The 21,018-nt window shown below is 35.2% G+C and overlaps 3 protein-coding genes across 5 annotated transcripts; 2 read left to right on the top strand and 1 right to left on the bottom strand.

Moving 5' to 3' along the window:
- Positions 1-107: 107 nt before the first annotated feature.
- Positions 108-14,793, top strand: LOC112050085 (putative tricarboxylate transport protein, mitochondrial). The gene is made up of 5 exons (XM_024088229.2): positions 108-411; positions 5,734-5,860; positions 9,163-9,386; positions 9,962-10,126; positions 11,240-14,793. Exons 1-5 carry the CDS (start codon positions 213-215, stop codon positions 11,476-11,478), a joined length of 954 nt encoding a protein of 317 aa, XP_023943997.1. The 5' UTR covers positions 108-212; the 3' UTR covers positions 11,479-14,793.
- Positions 14,794-15,259: 466 nt separating this feature from the next.
- Positions 15,260-19,789, bottom strand: LOC112050084 (aldo-keto reductase AKR2E4). Of its 3 annotated transcripts, none has more exons than XM_024088228.2 (7): positions 19,644-19,789; positions 18,099-18,294; positions 17,207-17,380; positions 16,618-16,734; positions 16,366-16,533; positions 15,979-16,182; positions 15,260-15,776 (listed from the first exon to the last, which is right to left on the bottom strand). In XM_024088228.2, the coding sequence occupies exons 2-7, from the start codon at positions 18,171-18,173 to the stop codon at positions 15,597-15,599; spliced, it is 918 nt and encodes a 305-aa protein (XP_023943996.2). In that variant the 5' UTR covers positions 18,174-18,294; positions 19,644-19,789; the 3' UTR covers positions 15,260-15,596. The 3 variants fall into 3 exon arrangements, with proteins under 3 accessions (XP_023943996.2, XP_023943995.2, XP_023943994.2); XM_024088227.2 differs by lacking the exon at positions 19,644-19,789 and adding an exon at positions 19,477-19,630; XM_024088226.2 differs by lacking the exon at positions 19,644-19,789 and adding an exon at positions 19,369-19,526.
- Positions 19,790-19,871: 82 nt separating this feature from the next.
- Positions 19,872-20,657, top strand: LOC112050087 (ribonuclease P protein subunit p29). The gene has a single exon (XM_024088232.2). It carries the CDS (start codon positions 20,005-20,007, stop codon positions 20,635-20,637), a length of 633 nt encoding a protein of 210 aa, XP_023944000.2. The 5' UTR covers positions 19,872-20,004; the 3' UTR covers positions 20,638-20,657.
- The last annotated feature ends 361 nt before the right edge of the window (positions 20,658-21,018 follow it).

Genomic DNA, 21,018 nt, shown 5'->3' with positions numbered 1-21,018 from the left:
GTATCTCGAAGGATTGGTATCCAGGGGCCGTAAAATAAATTTAAAAAAATCCACTCTAGCCATTCATTTCTTAGATGTCAAAATTTTCATTCAATTCTATTCAATTTCTTCTCAATCTGTCAATCTCATTCAGTCGATGGGGAATAATCAAGTGGGGTGTGTGTTGTTGATCGCCGTCGTTATTTATTATCGACAAGTACATAAAATTAACAATGTCTACGAGATCAAGCAACTTTAAGAATCCCTTTTCAAGACCATGGATGACAGAAACTGGTGCTGCGGCTGCGGCAGGTGGCTCAGGATCGATAGGTTTGAAAGGAGTGGTTGCCGGCGGAATCACTGGTGGCATTGAAATTTGTATTACATTCCCAACCGAATACGTGAAAACACAGCTTCAATTAGACGAAAAAGGTTAGTATAATTCATGACAATATTTTAGTAATACATAAATTACTATAAAAAAGAATATAAGAATTACAACAACACATTCCATTCAATATTGTATTTGATCAACAAGTTTTAAGTGGTGAAGTCGTGAAGATATTATATTTGCCAATTAGAATCATGTTCCACGAGTGTAGTCTTCGAGGTCGAATTTAGAATGCTTCCTTAATCATTACATGGTAGTTGGTACATGTATATTGTTACCTACTTGGTAGGCAAATGTTGTTTACATAATTTATTTGATATAAAAGTGGAATGAGGTTAACCTATTACAACCATTAACTCAGCATGTTTAGTTAATTAACTAAGAAAATCAAGTTTTATGACACTTCTTTATGGTCAAGAAACAAAAAGTATAGCTATTAGCTAACAGTAACAGATCAGAGACCTACTGAAATTCAACACTACTCCATGTTAAAACACATGAAATACTTATTATTATAAATAAAGTTTGTATTATTTTCATCTGTACAAATGTGCTAAAATTTATACACAAAGTAAACTATTTAATTACCTATTAACCAAGAAAAAAGATTAAAAACTTGTAACTTTGTTGTATGCTGTGGAAAATTTTCATTCTGTTCCACCACAAACCTTTGTATTTGTTTAATTATTTTTATTAAAAGTCATCATTACATTAATCCAGATAGCCCTAAGAATTGATTTGGACCCGTGATTCTTACAAATCAAACCAATTTCACTATTCATTGTAAACAGCTGCCAAATAGTGGACTTTGACCATTGATTAAATTTTTAATGTTTATTGGTTTGAAAGTAAGTAAGTACTTTGTTTGTCTCCTGAGTATTATGCTTAGCTTATCTATACTAATATTATAAAGCTGAAGAGTTTGCTTGTTTGTTTGATTGAACGCGCTAATCTATGGAACTACTGGTCCGATTTGAAAAATTCTTTCAGTTTTAGATAGCTCTTTTATCGAGGAAGGCTATAGGCTATTTTATCCTGTATTCCTATGGCAACGGGAACCACACAGGTGAAACCGCACGGCGTCAGCTAGTATACAAATAATTGAACACTTTTAAAGCTTTTTGTGGCTCAGTATTGTGATGTTTGGATATCCCTACAAAAGACCTATGTCTCCTGCAGTGGACGTCCATCGGCTGATATGATGTTGATAATGATGAAAGCTTTTAAGCACAAACTACTACCTCTACAACTTAAGCTTAATAATTTATTGACTGGTATGCTGACTCTGTTTTTAATGTATAGTTAAATGGTCATAATAGTTAAACATAGTGTAAGGCCGAGGAGTTTTTACCATCTGGGCTCTTGTAGCTCAGCAATCTATACAAAATTCCATGTAACAAATGTCATTTGGTGCCTACTGACAACCCTTCGTGGATAATATGTCTTTCTCAGACAATTTGATGTTTATTTAATACATTGTTAATAATGACCAAATTCTGAACAAGCCAGCCTGGCTGGCCTGATTGATACAACTGATATGGTGATAACAAAAGGACTAGGAAATGACAAACTGTGAATAACTGATGGAATATTGGAATGGTAAAATGGAAATTGTGAATTAGCTTTAATTGTTATTATGTGGATGTACATAAAATCTAAGTATGTTATTTTTCATCCTTGAATAAGCTATGGCTATTATTCAAGGATGATAAATAACATACTATGTAAACTGCAATCTTTACAATGAAATAATACCAAATATACTATGCATGTCAATAATAAATACCTAATCTATGCCATTTTAAATTTTTTTTGTTTCATAATTTGAAATGTTAAGAGATATGAGAGTAGGTACATAAATATATATATATATATATATATATATACTAGCGGACCCGCTCAAGCTTCGCTTTGACTTATTAATTTATTTATTTGCCCTTCTTCCCTATCCCTACCTTACACTACCCTACTCCTACCCCTACCCTACCCCTACAAAAAAAAAGTATCCTATGACCTTCTCCTGGCTCTAAACTACCTCCCTGCCAATTCTCAGCTAAATCGGTTCAGCCGTTCTTGAGTTATAAGTGGAGTAACTAACACGACTTTCTTTTATATACATATATAGAGACAAATAAATAGCAATAAATTAAAATTGCGACTATAATTTGAGATTTAAACTATCCTACCTCTCAAGTTGGATCAATCTGCTCATGGTGTGCGAATTTTATTATAATCGGTTAAGTGGTTTAGGAGTCCATTGAGGACAAACATTTTGACACGAGATTTATATATATGAAGATATTGTACTATTTTTATTGTCATAATTGATAAATATTGCATGATGTTGTTAATTAACAAGTCCTTAATTACTATTGTTTGGTACTTATTTGTGCAACAAACTGGAATCCTATTAATTAATGGATTGAGTTTAATTAGATTCTGAATGCAATATTAATTTTGAAGTATTCATCGGCTACTTACTTATTTAAAAATATATTTTTAATTTTTAAAATATCTTCAATGTACAGAATTATACCTACTGTTACAGTTTTATTATCATTGGTTAAGGTCTGTATGTAGATAACAGATATAGATGAATTGTGCATTGAATATGCACCCAATCATTAAGACACGGGCATATGTTATTATATTTTATTAAACAAATTTATCAGGCATATTAGCCAGTAACCAACCACCTATATTCAAAGAATTGTTTACATGCCAACAGTGATAATACAGCTATCATGTACCTCCTGCTTATCTATGGCTTATCTTGATTTATTTTTAAAGTGTACATTTCAGATCAATATCGAGCGTGATTTAACATTTACAGAACACTGGAAATGTGCCTCTCACATACAATGACGTCACCATGTCACGTCACTCAACCTTGACCTTGACGAAATGGTTCCTTTTCAAAACAAAACTAATATAACTAGGAAAATTGAGAAAAGTCTCTAGCATCTTTTGAGAAAAAATGAATTGAAAGATAAAAATATCATGTGTGGTGCTAAAATCTCGGAATTTGAATCGAACGAATCTCCAGATTAAATATAAACTTACAGTTCTATATCCACTTTAGTTATTTTATAAAAATATCTGAGCCATCTTGACTAGGGTTGCCATCTCTGAAATCTGAAAATTTAGGACAAGAATCCTCGGATATGAATGAATACCTCGGATTTTAACTGGGATATATAAAAAGTAGTTAAAATTGTCATTCAGTTTTTGATTTATTTAAACAAATTTAATATAAAGCTTCACCTGAAACTATCATGATCAAAATGCTACATAAGTAATTATAGTATATTAGCCGACGCCCTGCGGTTTTACCCGCGTAGTTTCCGTTCTCGCGATAATACGGGGATAAAATATAGTGTATGATACTCACAAATAACGTGGCCTTCTAGCGGTAAACGAATTTTTAAAATCGGTTTTTAGATCCAGAGATTACCCTCTACAATATCATAAACTTTACCTCTTTATAATTTTATTATAGAAGTATAGGCTACTAGACGCCCGTGACTTCTTCTGCGAGGATGCAATTGACAAACTTATAATATGAGCACGATTCATACTGCGGTCTGGCCAGACACCATCTAAAGTAAGACAAATCGAACCCAAACGATTGGCAACCCTAATTCTTAACCGACCTCAATAATAAACTTAAAAATAACCTATATTCTATACAAAATGTAGGTCGAGTAGTAACTCGAGTTCATATGTATGGCTCAATGATAATTTTATACTATAGATCGGTTATGTCCCTACAAAAACACCGCAAAAAGTGATCCGAATACTATACTAGGCTATAAACTGAGCGCACACATGCGCAATTTTGTCTTAAATTCCATTATATATTTATGTGTAGGTATATTAGTTTTTACACTTCCTGAACACAAAACTCGACATTGTAGATGATATTTAGTTCGTTGTTGTAAATAACGTAACATTGAGATGTGGAAATTTCCTCTTTTGAGCGCCTCAAGCCTTGCTTGCCTAGTCTAACTGTATTTAACATCTTTGGTATGGCTAACAATCAATAACATACTCGTTGGTACGAGTAGGTTTAAATATTCTAAAGCCTGTTGGTGCTGGTTGGTCCGATTTTGGGCGACATGAAATAAATCTTGATAGTTTACCTTGACATGCTAATCAAGTTTTAAGACCTAAGCAACTACTTTGAACTTACTTTGTGATTATTCATTGCTGATATTGCTGCAAAGGATTAAAATTATCTATATAAATTCGATGTTAATTTAAATATGTTTTGTAGGTATAAAGTCCAATAAACGATATGAAGTTTATCGACCTTAAATTAATGCTCTTGACCTAGAATATAGGTAATAGCTAAAATATCAGTAATTCATTATAAGTAAAATATCAGTAAGTCATTATGTAATATTGAGACCGGACATAAAGCTATTCAAGACCGTGTAACTTAAGCCATTAAAAACGACCCTTAAACGTAGGCGTCCACATATCCGCATACCTACCTACGTATCGGACGCATCGCATCAAAGAAATCATATCTTAGTAGCCGATCTGTGGACGCTTACCATAAACTGCCATTTTGTCCGCGAATTCTAGGTTGTGCGGCAGGTAGGTACTTTTTATCTACAACTAGCTGACCCGGTCAAGCTTCGCTTTGATTTAATATGTGTACTTCTTTCCTATCCCTACCCTACCTTCAAGACCAAGATAAGATAAATCCGTTCAGCCGTTCTCGAGTTTTGGCGAGACTAACGAACAGCAATTCATTTTTATATATGCGTGTGTTAACAATACTTCGGTAACTAATACACAAGATTAAACGTTGAAATCGTTAAACTAGTAGTAGATAGTAGTGACTAACAAATCCTAGGATATCTTAATTCTTATGTTATCACAGAAAGTCGCCTTGAGGTTTTACCAGTGTAGTTCCCGTTCTTGTGGGATTACGGGGATAAAATATAGCCAATGACACTCACAAATATCGTGGCTTTCTATTGTTAAAAAATTTTTAAAATCGGTTTAGTAGATTCAGAGATTATACCCTACAACCTCACAAACTTTACCTCTTTATAAAATAGAAGAAGAAGAGTACTTTTATTTTATTTTTTAACTCAGCTAATGAAAATGAAAAATAACTTGTATAGGATAGAAGCAGGCGTTACGTAATTTATTATTAAAATGTTGATTTTACAATTGCACGTCGTAGAGTCAACATCTCCTTAGGATGCTCCGGTTTCGGGGTGAAACGTACGTAGAGAGTGTTTTGTCGGACCTGGGTGACGTTGTCGCATGGGTTTGTCGGCTTTTCACAGATGATAGCAAAATAAATAAATTATTATATATTTAATAACTTGTATGTTTGATTTCAGGTGGCACGAAAAAATATTCGGGAATCTGGGACTGCGTAAGATCAACCGTCAAAGGGCATGGCTTCTTTGGCTTGTACCGAGGCCTTAGCGTGCTACTGTATGGCTCCATACCGAAATCTGCTGTTAGGTAAGATATTTGAATTTACCGTCTCTGAGTAAGTTACCTTCCTAATAAAATTCGGATGTAACTATGACCTACAATGCTATGCAAGATACAAGAGACTACAATACGTAAATGACTCTATATTTGTGGTATACTAACGCAAATTCGCATCCTGTTTAATTTATTAAACTTAACCAATTTCTAAAAAGGAGGAGGTTCTGTGTTAGGTATGGCTAGTACTAGTATGTCACCTTACCAAAAGTAAAGATGAGTTTGTCCTCGAATTTTTATCTATATCTTGCAAGTTCCAAGCCTAATTATATTTTTTGTAAGAGATGATAATTAAGGATTTTTCCTTGAAATTAAAGTTATTGAGCACTAGCGTACGCCCGCGACTTCGTCTGCGTGGAATTCAGTTTTTTACAAATCCCGCGGGAACCATGGATTTTCCGGGATGAAAAGTAGCCTAAGTGTTATCCAGAGTAAAATCTAATTCCATTCCATTTCAGCCGAATCGGTTCAGTAGTAGCGGCGTTAAAGAGTAACAAACATCCATACAAACTTTCGCGTTTATAATATTAGTAGGAGTTATCCTACTAATATAACAAATAATACAGAACGCGTTTAAAAATTTTCGAACTTGTAGACTTTATTAGGCGAAAAAAGAACTCAGACACGCGTTATTTTAATATGTATCAGTAGATAAATGAACCAGTAAGTATAGGCTATCTAGATTTCGTGATTATCATGAGGTTAGCATCCACAAACATCGATTAGAGTTCAGCTCGCGCGGCGGCGTTGCTGATAACGACTCAATGACACAGCGGACGATCGTTAGCCCAGATACTCGATGAGCTAAGAACTTTTTGACGACCTTACTTATCTCATAGGTATCGTCATTATGATTGGATGTACGCATCCAGTGATGGAACCTTGTAAAGACTTCGAAACATTCGAACTGCATCCAGTACTTGAACGTGTTGACTCTTGATACGCCTTGTATCCAGCGTCCAGCGACTCCTTGTAATCCGCTTCATGTCATCGGACCTTAACACTGCACTTTTAGAGATCGTTATTCCAGCACCTGCATCCATTGTCATATGCCACATCAACTTTGTGACTTATTATTATTTGTTTATGTTGATATCTTTTGTTCTTCTGCACATCTTATTCCTGACTCCAGCGAACTACGTTGCCTCCTGTTCTGCCCCCCCCCCCCCCCCTCTCGCACTTGACTGTTTGGTTGTCTGATGAACTCGATACTATTAAACCGGTTTAATGAGGTTTTTATCAAAGAACATTATTAAATGAGGAATGTTTCATAATTATCAACCCATATTCGGCTCACTATTGAGCCCAAGTCTCCTCTAAGAATGGTCCAATGCGGATTGGCAGACTTCACACACGTTGAGAATTATCACAGACGGTAAAGTCAAGTGACATTTAATTTCTTAAAATGCACATAACTAAAAGTTGGAGGTGCATGTCCCGGACCGGATTCGAACATAATCCACCCCAAAGACACACACACTGGGCTATCACGTCTCACCTGTGTTTAATTCCTAACAATGTTTTTGGTTGTTGAAGATGGCGAAAAAACTAACTTTACATAAGTATACTTCATCAATCATCACTGAGTAAGACAGCTTGGTCTGATTAGTAGATAATTATACTTTAGGACGGTTTATAGGGTATATTTAGATAGGTATATTAATCTTTTAGTACTTAATTAGGATACTTACTTAATCGTCTCTCAGTCGGCGAGATAAGCAATGAAAACCTTTTCATTACTGGTGACTAATTTTAAATATTTATTTGTAATTGTATCTATCTTTGATCTATAGCGGACTCTCTTATTTAGTGTCCCATGGAGTTTTCGGATGACTTATAGGAATAATTATTCTACAACATAAACGTAATTTGATCCACCATATCTATGGTTTCTTTATGTTACTTGTGACTGTATTGCATACATCACAAGATCCTACGTAACAGGAATATTAAAATGATATTATTTATCACACGTCCCAGGCTATTGGCTAAACCCAAGTGAAGGAAAATGTTTGTTATTATACTGCATTTGCCTTTACATGTAATACGTATAGATATATTTTATTAATTTTACAGCTGTAGGTACTAGTTCTGGCCCTTTTAAATACTTAATCTGTCCACGTAATGAAACTAAGTAAACAATGCTATTTTTGGAAAAGTGAGACGAGAAGCTAATGTAATAAACAAGAGACAATTGGTCTGTAAGACATAACACTTGTGTAATTTATAGAATACATGGGTTCAAAATATACGATTTAGATTCTAAATCAGTAAGCTATTTTAGATGTTTATAGTGATCTATCTGTGGTACTATAAATATTTTATACAGACTAGCGGACCCGGTCAAGCTTTGCTTTGACTTATGTGCACTTCTCCCCTATACCTACTCTACACAACCCCTACCCCTACCCTATCCTTACACTACCCCTTCCTACCCTACCCTACCTCTCCCTATTCTACCCTACCCTACCCCTACCCCTTGACTCTTAAACGTTTGTATGGGAAATAGAAAAGGGTTGTCTTTATAGTTTTCGCGGCAATTATTCTATTTTTTCTCACCTTTTAAACCTTCACGAACATTTCAAGACCAAGATAAGTAGTTTTCTAAGCGTTAGCTTCTGTAAAAAGAGAATCAACGTGCCACATGACTAGGCCTAGAGCTACTCAGCGAGTGTTAGACTGAGCTGCACTTGAAGTATCTCTGCGTGATCGAATCAAGCCACCGACATGGCTCAGTGATTCTGGAATCTTTCAGCAATGTGGAATGTCCCACTCGATTCGTTGCTGCTTCATTTAAGACGCGGAGGGTTGTTGAGGGTTGGGTTTTTAGTGGGTATTCTGGTCCTGGTCGGCGAGTCCCACATACCCTCCCGAGGGAACCGCGGAGTCTCTTCGACGACACCGTCGGGATGGACGCGTAAAAGCATTTCCTAGCTAAAAAATAAAAACTGAGTCTGGAATAGTGATAGGCGGGGAACGTAGCGCAATGGAGCCGATTGATACAGATGGCTCAAGATCGTGCTATTTTGACATTTGTTACAAGAGGCCCATGTCCAGCAGTAGACGTCCGTCGATTGACGTCAAATGATGGTGATTCCTGATATGACTCCCTCTTTTCCAGCCTACATATCAATAAGGTCTTGGATTGGGTTCTTCCAAAAATTTGTCACTTTTAATAGCTACATTGAGCTCAGATTTTTAACCTACGATGCAATAAGAAGGGTGTTATACTACATTAGAAGTATTCCTCATATGTATTATGTATGTATTTCCAGATTTGGCGTATTCGAGCAAGCAAAGCTATACATGATAACGGACAATGGAACTTTAACGAATACCGGTAAGCTGGCGTGCGGTCTGGCGGCGGGGGTGGCTGAGGCGGTCTTCGCTGTCACCCCCATGGAGACGGTCAAGGTCAAGTTTATCAACGACATGCGTTTGGAGAAGCCGCGGTTTAAAGGGTTCTTCCATGGCGTCGGCACCATTGTTAGAGAAGAAGGTGAGAATCCTAATAATACACCTTACTCTATAACTGTATGTACTATTAGAAAATCAGACTGTGTGTTTGCTTCTTTGTTTGTTACGGTTTCACTAACTTATAGGAATTTTCACTAGGCGACATGTCGCAGATACTTATCGCTCGACATTCACGTAGTTGTCACTGCAAAAGTTGTTGGACAATGGCTCGCGACATATGACTCGAGCGACAGAGTCGCGCGACAAATGTTCCCTAATGAAACTGCGACCAATCATAATGAAAATTTTAATACACATTGTTGAAAAACCATGCATGGGATGCGAACATTGTAGGCCTGTAGCATGCATCAACAACGTAAATTATCGTTGACCCATGCTAAAATAATAAATTTCACTTCATTTCATGAGAGAAAAAGACATTGTCGTCACACAAAAATATCGCTCTCTTTCGTTGCGATGGAACACCGCTTTTGGTCGACAACAGGACTACAATTCTCATTCATCTACACATCATCATCTTAAAAACTCCAAAACAAAATTTCTTTTAAATCTAGTAAGATAGTCAAGTGTTATAGAACTATTTGTCTGCAATTTCAGGTATCGGAGGAGTTTATAAGGGTGTAACCGCAACCATCATGAAGCAAGGCAGCAACCAAGCGATCAGGTTCTTCGTGGTGGAGTCTCTTCGGGACTGGTACAAGGGTGGTGACAGGGACAAGCCGGTGCCGAAATACGTTATTGGACTGTTTGGTGGTATTGCTGGTAAGTACCCATTTACGAGTAACTAAGGGGATAAGGGGGTGCATCTCCATCTTAGCACTTCAACAGTCAACCTCACCTGCTCGTGGTGTCCCCTGCTGATTGACGAACGAGGCTCTGGCATCCGAATAATGGCGGGATAACCATTTACCTATCAGTCTACCATTCTTGAATAAAAGGCACAGACCAGTGTCGGGCAGCAGCGACACCGGTGCGATCTGTCTGGCTCTGCGATCGCCAACCCGCATGCCCAGCGTGGCGATTAGGGCATAAAAACCTAATGAGTGGCACACCGAAAAGAAGGCCCCTAGTTCCCGGCGGCTCCACTTCTCCTGACTACGGTAGCAGTCAAAGGGATAGTGGAGCAGGGGGTGCTAAGAATCTCCGGATGACGACGGGCTACCAAAAACAACTGACCTTGACAGTCGTTGGAGTCGTAAAGTCCTTGAGTGGAGACCGCGTCTCGGTAAGCGAAGTGTGGGGCGTCCCCCCACTAGGTGGAGCGACGACCTCCGGAAGGTGGCAGGCATCGATTGGATGCAAAAAGCCAAAGATAGAGCCGGCTGGCGCTACTTAAAAGAGGCCTATGTCCAGCAGTGGATACATGATGGCTGATGATGACTGATAACTTACATTTGACCTGTGAAAGCGCTATGATCGGTCCACTCACCACTAGCATGCGTGCCAAGAAAGAACGATATTTATGTTTAGTACAGTATAAGTACAAATGTATAATACACATAGCTCTCTTACAACAGAGACCGGAATTTCCCAAACGTAGGTCAGCTGGGAAACTCTGCAATATATTTTTGTCGAAAATACCTCAATGCCTGAAGACGAAAGTCTTCGAACAGTATGTATTGCCAGTGATGAATTACGGATCTGAGACTTGGTTGCTAACTAAGGGCCTTGAAATGTCCACGCATGTTATAGTAATTTAAGGATATGCATTTTATTTTGTCCTAAAGAATTCCATATTACCATAGATTTAATTGAAATTGTCTGTGCATAATTGGACAGATTATTTGTCTGCATTATCTCATTGTCAGATTATTTGTCATCTTAACCCAGCTCTAAAAGTCAATTTATTAAAAAAAAAACTGTTTCTACCCTTAGGTGCGGCGTCAGTATTCGGTAACACACCGATAGATGTCGTCAAAACCCGTATGCAAGGTCTAGAAGCTGCCAAATACAAAAGCACGTGGGACTGCTTCATAAAGACGTGGAAGCACGAGGGACCTCTTGCCTTCTACAAAGGTACTGTACCTCGGCTCAGTAGAGTAGTCTTTGATGTGGCAATCACATTCACTATATATGATAGTATTATGGACGTCTTTAACTATGTCTGGAAGTAAGTCAGTACTGCCATAATTTTAATGTATAAAAACCTACCAAAGTGGTAGAAAATGGATTTATCTATACTAGTTTTTGGTAGTAAAGATTATTTTTTTTACTGCTATAATTATTGTCAAATAGGTAGTAAAATGAAGTAAATTGCACCGATTTTTATTAAGAAACAACGATTATGATTGTACCAAGATTTTTTAGTGTTGCCATAATGTTCGTAAACAGTTCTACCAGATGTTAAAACTGTAGTTTTGTATATTTGTATTTTTTTTATAGAAAACGAGTCATTTTATACTACTACACTGTTTAATACTGTAATATAGACAGCATGTAAGACCTAATGCGGTTATTGCTTGAAGAATGTCACTGATTTTATATCAACGAAACCTATTAGAGATTTAAGTAAGCAAATATTTTAATCTGTTATAACAGAATAACAATTCGCAGGGCGAATGTTAATTGACAATAGATTTTATATAACCAATCAACAAATGTAATAAAATACTAGCCCATTTTATTATTTTATAACTGCCATACACAGATTTCCTGACTCCTAGGAGACAAGTCTCCATTGCAATGAATTGTGATTGAAACAATAACTATCAGATGTAATAGTGACAGTTATAACTTCACATCCTGGAGATATGAAGAAAATTGACAATAGATATTATATAACCAATCAAATAAACTACTAGCTAACATTAATAACCATTTTTATATTATTTTATAACTGTCATACACAGATTTTCTGTCTCCTAGGAGACAAGTCTCCATTGCAATCCATTGCAATGAATTGTGATTGAAACAATCACTATCAGATGTAATATTGACGTGATACGTTCACATCCTGGAGATATGAAGAGAGTTACATCAACATGTTTGCTACCAAAAATTAAAATGTGTTTTGCCGACTTGGAATCTGGGATCTCGAGATCCGTACGAGTAGCTAAATAAGCAACCACCTGACCAATAAACAGTTCTAACACGGGCGTAAGTGCATACACCAAAAAATTGTTATTTACGCCACTGTTTCTGCATATGTTATTACTATTAAGTATCATATACGCAAAGATACTATATTATGCAGATAAATTAAAAATATATACATTCAAGTATGTGATATATATAATATGTTAGCAACACTGAGTGCTATTTAAGCCACTGATACAGTATATGGTACTGATATAAATAAGTAGGTGTCATATATTGTATTGTAATATATTGTCACATTGGTAGTAAATTATACCCTGACCAGGAATATGAAAAACCTGTATTAGATAATTGTACGTCCTTATAAAAAAAGGACGCACAATCATCTAGAAAATTTCACTTGAAAACTGGCCAATTTTGCTTTGACAGAATTATTGGTAAAGAAAATTATACCTTAATGTTTTTAAATATAGTCAAATTCAGAGCAAATTCAAAAAAGTTTAAGGTTGAATTTGCCAATGCGACTACTTGAATTGAGTGCCAAAAAATTTGGCACTCATCGAGTGGGGACGTTTTTTGATCGCTGATTGTGCATCCACTGTTTAATAGGAGATCGATGATTCTTCCCAAAAGTATTTTTGAGCTGTCTGTGTTAAGTGATATTGTTCATTTTTGACCCCCAACGAAAAGACGTGAAGAATTATGAGTATGACGTGTGTGTGTATTATTGTCAATTTATTTGTCTGTTATGTGCACTCGTAGCTCACGAACGTATCATTCATTTAGTTGCATTGCATAGTTAGTAGTTTTAAAGGTTTCTTATTAAAAAGTAAAACACTCTCATAGTATGTATAGGATCAATAAATTATAGTAAGCGAATATATCAAGTGGAGTATTCAATTGAAGAGATTTGATTTGTTTATTACATAGTTTGAAAGAGGAGGGATGAATTCACTGAGTTTAACAACAAGTAATACAATGGAACTAGAGAATAGTTGTATCTTAAAGGATTTGATTTTGTACATATAAAAATAAACTAGCAAATAATTTTCACAAATTGCAACAATGTTTAAAATTTTCTCTAATGACTGAAAGAATTTCTGACTAAAAGGCCTTATTCTAGTAACATTCATACTGTAGGGGTCAAAATTTTAATTTTTACATTGTCTAAACAACATGGTGAAGGTTTATTTGTTTTTCTGGTCAGGGTATACAAAGATAAATCTAAATAATATAAAAAAAATCTGTTAGTTCCTTAGTTGTTGGGAGTTTTCACATTGAAATGGATTACATTTTAGAAGATTTTATGTACAAATACAATGGGTGATAGTTTAATATTCACATGATAGATATATTTTTATAGCACTTACATAATGTAAGATTAATCTTTTTGTGTTGTTATATGTATAAGGTGTTACATTTCTTATTTTAGCTGTACATTGAGTTTTTTAACACGTTCGCTGCGGTACGAGGTCAATTAACCTCGTACCACACCACAGTTTTAGTGCGAGGTCAAAAAACCTCGTATCGCACGGTACGAGGTCAATTAACCTCGTACCACAACACAAAAAGTTTTAGTACGAGGTCAAAAAGCCTCGTATTGTATTGAAAAAGTACTGTAAAATCAGTGCCGCAGCGAACGTGTTAAAGGTTTATTAGTTTATGGCAGGGTCTTTAATGTGATTTATTTCCACTTATTCTACATTCAAAAAGCATTTAATGGTGGTTGTTTTAGGTTTTGTTTAAAACTTCACTTTGAAATTCCATATACATAATATTTTTCTTATTATTCTCTTGAAAAACTTATATAACTATAAATTTAAAAAAGATTACTTTTAAGTAGATGACGACGACGCAAAAATGTTTTTTTTTTTTGAGGTTATTTAAAAGTATATAATTTTAGTTCTCCTTCTAGTTATGATTTTTTTAGTTAATTTATTTACTTACATATTTAGTAATATGGCGTTAAATCTTATTTAATGTTTATCTAAACATTTTTTTTATTTGATATTAGTTTTTTTTTTAAGTATTCATTATTTCTTTGTAAATAGAAAACAGCAGGCTCGAAGTTACTTTTTTAGTTAAGAGATTCACCAAAAACTTTGTTTTGTATTTCGTAATCTTTTACATGGTTTCTTTTTAATTTTTATCTATATTTTTATTAAGTTTTATTCATAATTTCAAATTAATGACAAATTGTGACGAAATATATGTATTTCAAAATCAGTAATTCGAACATAACGCTGCTTAAATAATAATAATTTGTGCTGTTCTTGAGAGATCTTTGGTCATTCCGAATAATATTTTTTTTTATTGTGACTATTTAGCGATTCAATTATTTATAATAAAGTTTTATTTCAATGTTTTTAATTAAATAAATTAATTTTTAAACATCACTGTGTTTTATTAAATATCTCAAGTTACTATAGAACCAAACAAAATGACAAAATATTGCATTAGTGCGAATGTAATCTTAATGCGAATCAACAGTCGTTCTTAATAACCAACCCTCAAGTCGCGTACACGTAAGGCGTCATTCCCATGAGTGCGTTACGTTACGTTGCCTTGTCCCAGGTGACGTTGATGCTTTCGTAACTCTGGTGTGACGATGGGCAGTGTTACATGAAAAACAGTTGTGTTGTATGCATTGTTGGGACTGACTATGCGTGCGTCATCGCAACGCAGGTGCGTTGATCACAGCGTTACAAAGCGTTGATCCTTTGTAACGAAGCAACGCACTATGATGATGATAATGAGGCCTCGCTCCAATATGTTATTTTGTTCATAATTTCATTTTCGCATGGCGATAACTTTTTGGATAACAGTAAAAAATAAAGCTAGTGTTAAATATAAAGCTAGTTTTCTTTCTTAATGCTTTTATTATCACAAGAATATACATAAAATAACCATTACACCACATGAAACTGAAACATATAAATTATAATTTTTAATTTACCTACTTATAGATTTTAGTCATTACGATATAATTAATTTTCTAATAGTGAATATGATAAATTACTTCTGAGCTCACAACCGCGTAGGCTGAGGATCCCAGGCGTTGTGGCATTTTGCCAGCTTTACGACCCTGTAGTTACGCCACTGCTTACGACCTTGGTGTTTGGAAGTCCTTGCAGAAGGCGTACGTCCAGCAGTAGACGTCCATGGGCTGAGATGGTAATGATAGGAACATTGTTCATTAAAATGGGTAATAAGTATATTTCTCGAAGCCTTTACCCGGCACGCAGTGATGGTTCAAATTGTACCCGTCGACAACCTCCATTTCTTTATCTGTCAATTCGAAATCAAAAACGTTTATGTTCTCTTCGATACGCGATTTTGTAAATGATTTTGGTATTACGGGAATCCCACGCTGAATCTAAAAATTAATCAAAAATTTTAACAAATTATTTAAATCTTGTAATCGATTATATTATAGCTTGGCAACTTTGTTCGTAACACTCCCGATGACCCACGACTGATGCACGTCACTTCCTTTCCCCGCGCATTCTTTCCTCCTGTCGCCCGCATATCATGGGAGTGTTATCAACGAACTTGCCAGACTATAGTCGGTTAGTTACCAAATATCTCAAAGCTATCTGCGCTCTAGTCTTGCCATATTTAGTAGCTAATTCTCCCAATTTTGGGTCTGTCTTGATTACGTCTATCCCGGCAAATTCTGGCCTTGCTTCAGATATAAGTCCCAATGGTGTATACGCCACAGGTATTATGGAGAGCTGCTTGCAAAGGTTTACAAGCGAATTCTGGGTTAGGGTTGGATTTATCTGAAAAATATTTGTGGTTATGTTATAGGTACATGTCATTTTGATCCCTGGATTTTTAACCGTGTGCATTATATAAAATCCTTGGCCGTTGATCAGTCAAGATCAGAAATGGTGACAGTCATTTATGTGCCAAACATTATTAACTACCTAATGTTGAGATTTTAAATGTCATTAAATGTTTACCTCAACTTGATTAACTACAGGTTTGATTACAGCATTATCATATATTTCTTGAATTTGTTTCTCGTTAAAATTGGAAACTCCTATAGATTTAGCGAGGCCCAATTCTACAGTTTTCTCCATTCCTTTCCATGTTTCCAAATAGCTAATTGCCGTGTCTACGCCGTCTGCCTGCAAAATCAAAAGCTTATCATCATCATTGCATAATTCAAGGAATTTATTATATAAAGAAAAGTGGCTCTTAGATATACGTACAGTGACTGAAATTGGCCAGTGTATTAAATACAAATCAACGTAGTCCAACTTGAGTTTCCTTAGTGATTCCATCAGAGTTTCGACTACAACATCTCGGGCATGACAGTCATTCCACAGCTGAAAGAAGATAGCTGGATTAACCTAATTATTGTTGCGGTGAGTACCCTACATGCCTCGACACTCTAAAACCAAGCTTTTCTTCAGCTACACTGGTTTCTATAGTTTGGATTAAAACTCCATTTCTATTGCTTCATTTTTTCTATGGATTTGGATGTAATTTACAGAAAAAGCGTGAAATATCTATATGCATTTGGCATTGGTAAAGTCTTTAGAGCACGGTTGAATGGACAACTTGCAAAGTCAATACATGGATATTTACGTGGCGTGTATAAAGAGTTTCACTAAACAGAAAACTCCTTTAGTATAAATTCGTAATGAATTTTTCTGGGTAGGCAGTGCATTTTTATATCTATGAAGTGCACGCGACTATATGTATAATTATAGATAAATCGATGTCGTTAACTAGCTTCGCCATATGAGTAGGTCTACCCTCGAAAAATAAGGTTTTACTTGGTTATAAAATAATTACCTTACTAGTTACAAATAAATCCTCCCTTTTTACCAGTCCCTCCTCAATCTTATTGGCAATTGCTTCCCCAACTTCCACCTCGTTTTTGTACACAGCTGCTGAATCTATATGCCTGTAACCTAAATCAATGGCCCATTCCACTGCTTGCCGGAACTGACCCGGTTCTGCCTTACGCTATAAAGAAACGGAATTAATTAACCTTTATTTTCAGAACAATAAAAATGGGTAAGAAGCAGTGGCGCAACTACAGGGTGAAAAGACTGCAAAAATCTGACTTGACGGGGCCCCGCCTTTGAGACCGTAAGCTCAGAAATAAGCTAACATCTAAAAAAATATTCCACGTGACGATTTTACTGGGGGCCCATTCAATGAGTTTACCACGGGTCTCAGATGGTTTAGTTACGCCAGTCGCCACTGAAGTAGATATTAGCGATGTTCTAAACAAAATTCTCTTAGCGATTTTGTCTTCCACCTTGTAACTCAGAATAATCCTAATGTAGACCGCAAACATTTAATCTACTCTGAAGTTGCAAGCGTAGGTATAATGCCTAGCAAACGCCTGCGGCTTCGTGCGCTGTATTTTTTCGGGATAAAAAGTAGCCTTTATGTGGCTCAGTAACTCGTATCATCCAGTGAAAATTTCATTAAAATCGGCAGACTTTTCAGAGATTAGCCCTAACAAAAAAATGTGTTTGTGTAAATAAAAGATCGTATCACAGAAATCGTGTAAATCACAGAACATACAAAATGCTAAAACTAAAGCTGAGTAGCTAAATAACTATAAGACCTTTTTTTAAATTTTAATTTTTATCTCAAAAAAAAAATATCAATTGGCAATAATTTTATATTTGACTCATATATTTCTAACGACGGTAAAAATATAGGTACTTACCGCATATGTGCCCAGTCCCACCATAGGCATTTCTTGACCATTGTTGAATTTAACGTTTTTTACTTTCGCTGGCATGGCAACTGGAGGTAGGCAGGCCCACAGTGCAAACTGATATTCAATTATGTCGGTATATGTATATATATTATATACAATCTTAATTACGTGTTCATGTCGAATATTATAATATACCTAGAATCTAAAAATACGAGTACATTATAATTAAGCAACTTAAGATAGGAACTCATTTTATGTCTCCAGTAGATAGGTAGGTACGTAAATATAAATTTTATTGCATTTATTTGATAATTTTTGTAATAAAATAATTATTTTTTATGTCTACAGCTTGGTAGGTGTATCTGTGTAAATGAGTAATTAGCAGTGGCGAAGGATGGATTTAGATGAAGGTAAGACGTCCCAAAGAAAAGGAAAATTAAATAGCGTGATACAAAGTCTTGTTTCTATCTGGATACTGTACAACAATTAAAATGCATTGACTACTAAAGGTAACCCGACGGGAATCGGCTTGCATGAACTCTTCGCCGCTGGTAACTAAGTAAGTATACTAGCTACTTATTATGTAAATTTTTTAGATGCTTTATTAAATGGCGCGTTTTGTAATCAATATGCTAATGAGCATTTCAGTGCCTATATTACTGATACTAACTACGAAACGAGTTGTGACAGACTAATTTGGGGTTTCTGAACCCAAATCAATATTCATAGGTTCAATATTTTTGCTTAACTATCTTGTCAGTTTATTTGTGTAAGCAATAGAATACAGGTAAGTAGGTATATTCACAGTCAAAAGTTAAAATTCATTTATTTCAAGGCTTAGTTTACAAGCTCTTTTTAAAGTTTTTAAGCGTCAGGGTGTGGTATAATAATAAGGTGTGTTATTAGGGTGACAAGATATTGGAAACTTAAAATTAAAGCCATGAGGATTCCAAGCGCGCCTTGGTTCGAGAAATGCTCACAGCAAACATACCCAGGGTTATTTTTGTTATCACCATTTTACATTGGGAATATAGAAACTATGGACAAAAGAATAAAATTAGGTAGCCTATGTTCTGCCCCGAGGTCCTATTTATCTCTCTGTCAAAGTTCATCTAAATCGGTTCAGTGGTATAGCCGTGAAAAAGTAACTAACACACAGACATGCTTGATTTCGCATTCGTATCTCAAGTAGGGTAAACAGAGGTCACTATGGTTGTAAGTAGGTAGCTAGGTAGGTACTTAAGGTACAAATCAAATGTTTGTATGGTATACTTACGTCTTAAAATAGTATCATTGACTTTGGTATACTATATCTAATTATTAACATATGAAACCAATTTTAAAAACTTAATTTTTAGCTCTAGGAGATTTATGTTCAACTTACTGTTTTCAAACAAGCAGATAAAATAAAACACAAGTTAAAATAAATACTCAATGTTGCTATCGTCTTATTTGTAGTTTACTTTTATCTATTTGATTACTAGGGTTATCATAAAATCATAGAGTGGTATGTTTAAAGGGTTAGTTAGATTATTATCATTGTTCAAGTACCTCCCATATACCTCCACATGTTTTATTCGAAATTGACTAACCGACCGATTACCGAATCGATTGAATAATATTTTAACTATGGTATTTACAATATCAAGGCTCAAGGTCGAATCGAAATGTCTTCTTCTTCTAGCACGTGTCGTCAAAAGAACTAGATGTCAGAGCTCCTTTGCTAGTTTTTAAAAGTTATCAGATGTCAATATTTTTGACGTCTCACGTGTCACGTCATTGTCAAATTGACAATTTTGAATTTGAAAAAATATTTTGAAATGGATTATTTCTTTAGATTTCTAGCAAAATAGTTTTTATTTCCAAATAATTATTGTAACAAATTTTGAGAAAAAGTAGACAGTTTTAAGGTATGTCTGGTCTCGAAAAGATTACCGATAATGCATCGGTTTCAGTTATAAAATTCCTACAAGCAAATGTCCCAAAGAGCGACCTCGTCAACATAGAAAAAGAGTTAAAAAAAGACTTTTTATTAGCTAAGAAAAAAAGCAAAGGACAAAAGGTAAAAAAGAAACGAAAGAAGTCTCGGATTCTCACACGAAAAGAGAAAAAGGCTCTTGGTTTTTATGCTATACCAAGAGACAGTGTCAAGTATAGTGAAGTAGTGCCGTTAAACCAAATTTGGTCAGACTACATCAGTCAAATGTTAGAGTTAGAGAAGCTTGGTCCTGTCGGTACTAATAAGAACTGGGAACAGTTTACACAAACTATATACAAAGCTGATTTTCACGGTAGCATGATGCAAGTTGTAAGGTCAAAATGCCCTAGCTATGTTGGTAAAAAAGGCATCTGTATTATGGACACAAAAAATACCTTTAAAATTGTATCAATTGACAATCTAGTGACTACAATTCCCAAAAAGGACAGTGTTTTTGAATTATATGTCAAAGATATAAAGATATGTGTTTTTGGTAAACATTTGTGTGTTAGGCCAGCAGAACGATCAACTAAGAAAGTTAAAAGCTATTTACATCCAGACTTGTAAATAAAGTATATGTTATACACTATGCCAATTTAATTTTTCCTAATCCAACCTTAATAACTTGACTTCACAATGAGGGCATAGTGGTAATGACATAACAATCAAAGTTGTGATACCGGAACTATTTAGGTCTGTAGAGCCACTACTCCATGAAGAACATATAACATAGTAAAATTAGCTTCTGAGGATGGTTTCAATGTAAAACATTAAAATGTTTATCGTCTAGCTTTCAAATTCAAACTATTAGTTTTAGCAATTATCTATATTGATATTATAAAGAGGATTTTTTTGTATTGAATAGGCTACAAAACTACTGAATTGATTATAAAAAATCTATCCTTATTTTGCAGTTTAGTGACACTATCCCAGAGTGTTATTGGCTAT

Source organism: Bicyclus anynana, chromosome 8 (assembly GCF_947172395.1).
Source record: "Bicyclus anynana chromosome 8, ilBicAnyn1.1, whole genome shotgun sequence".
In the NCBI taxonomy this organism is placed as follows: domain Eukaryota; kingdom Metazoa; phylum Arthropoda; class Insecta; order Lepidoptera; family Nymphalidae; genus Bicyclus; species Bicyclus anynana.
Note: the sequence above shows the minus strand (reverse complement) of the source record. Positions and strands in the feature narration are given on the sequence as shown.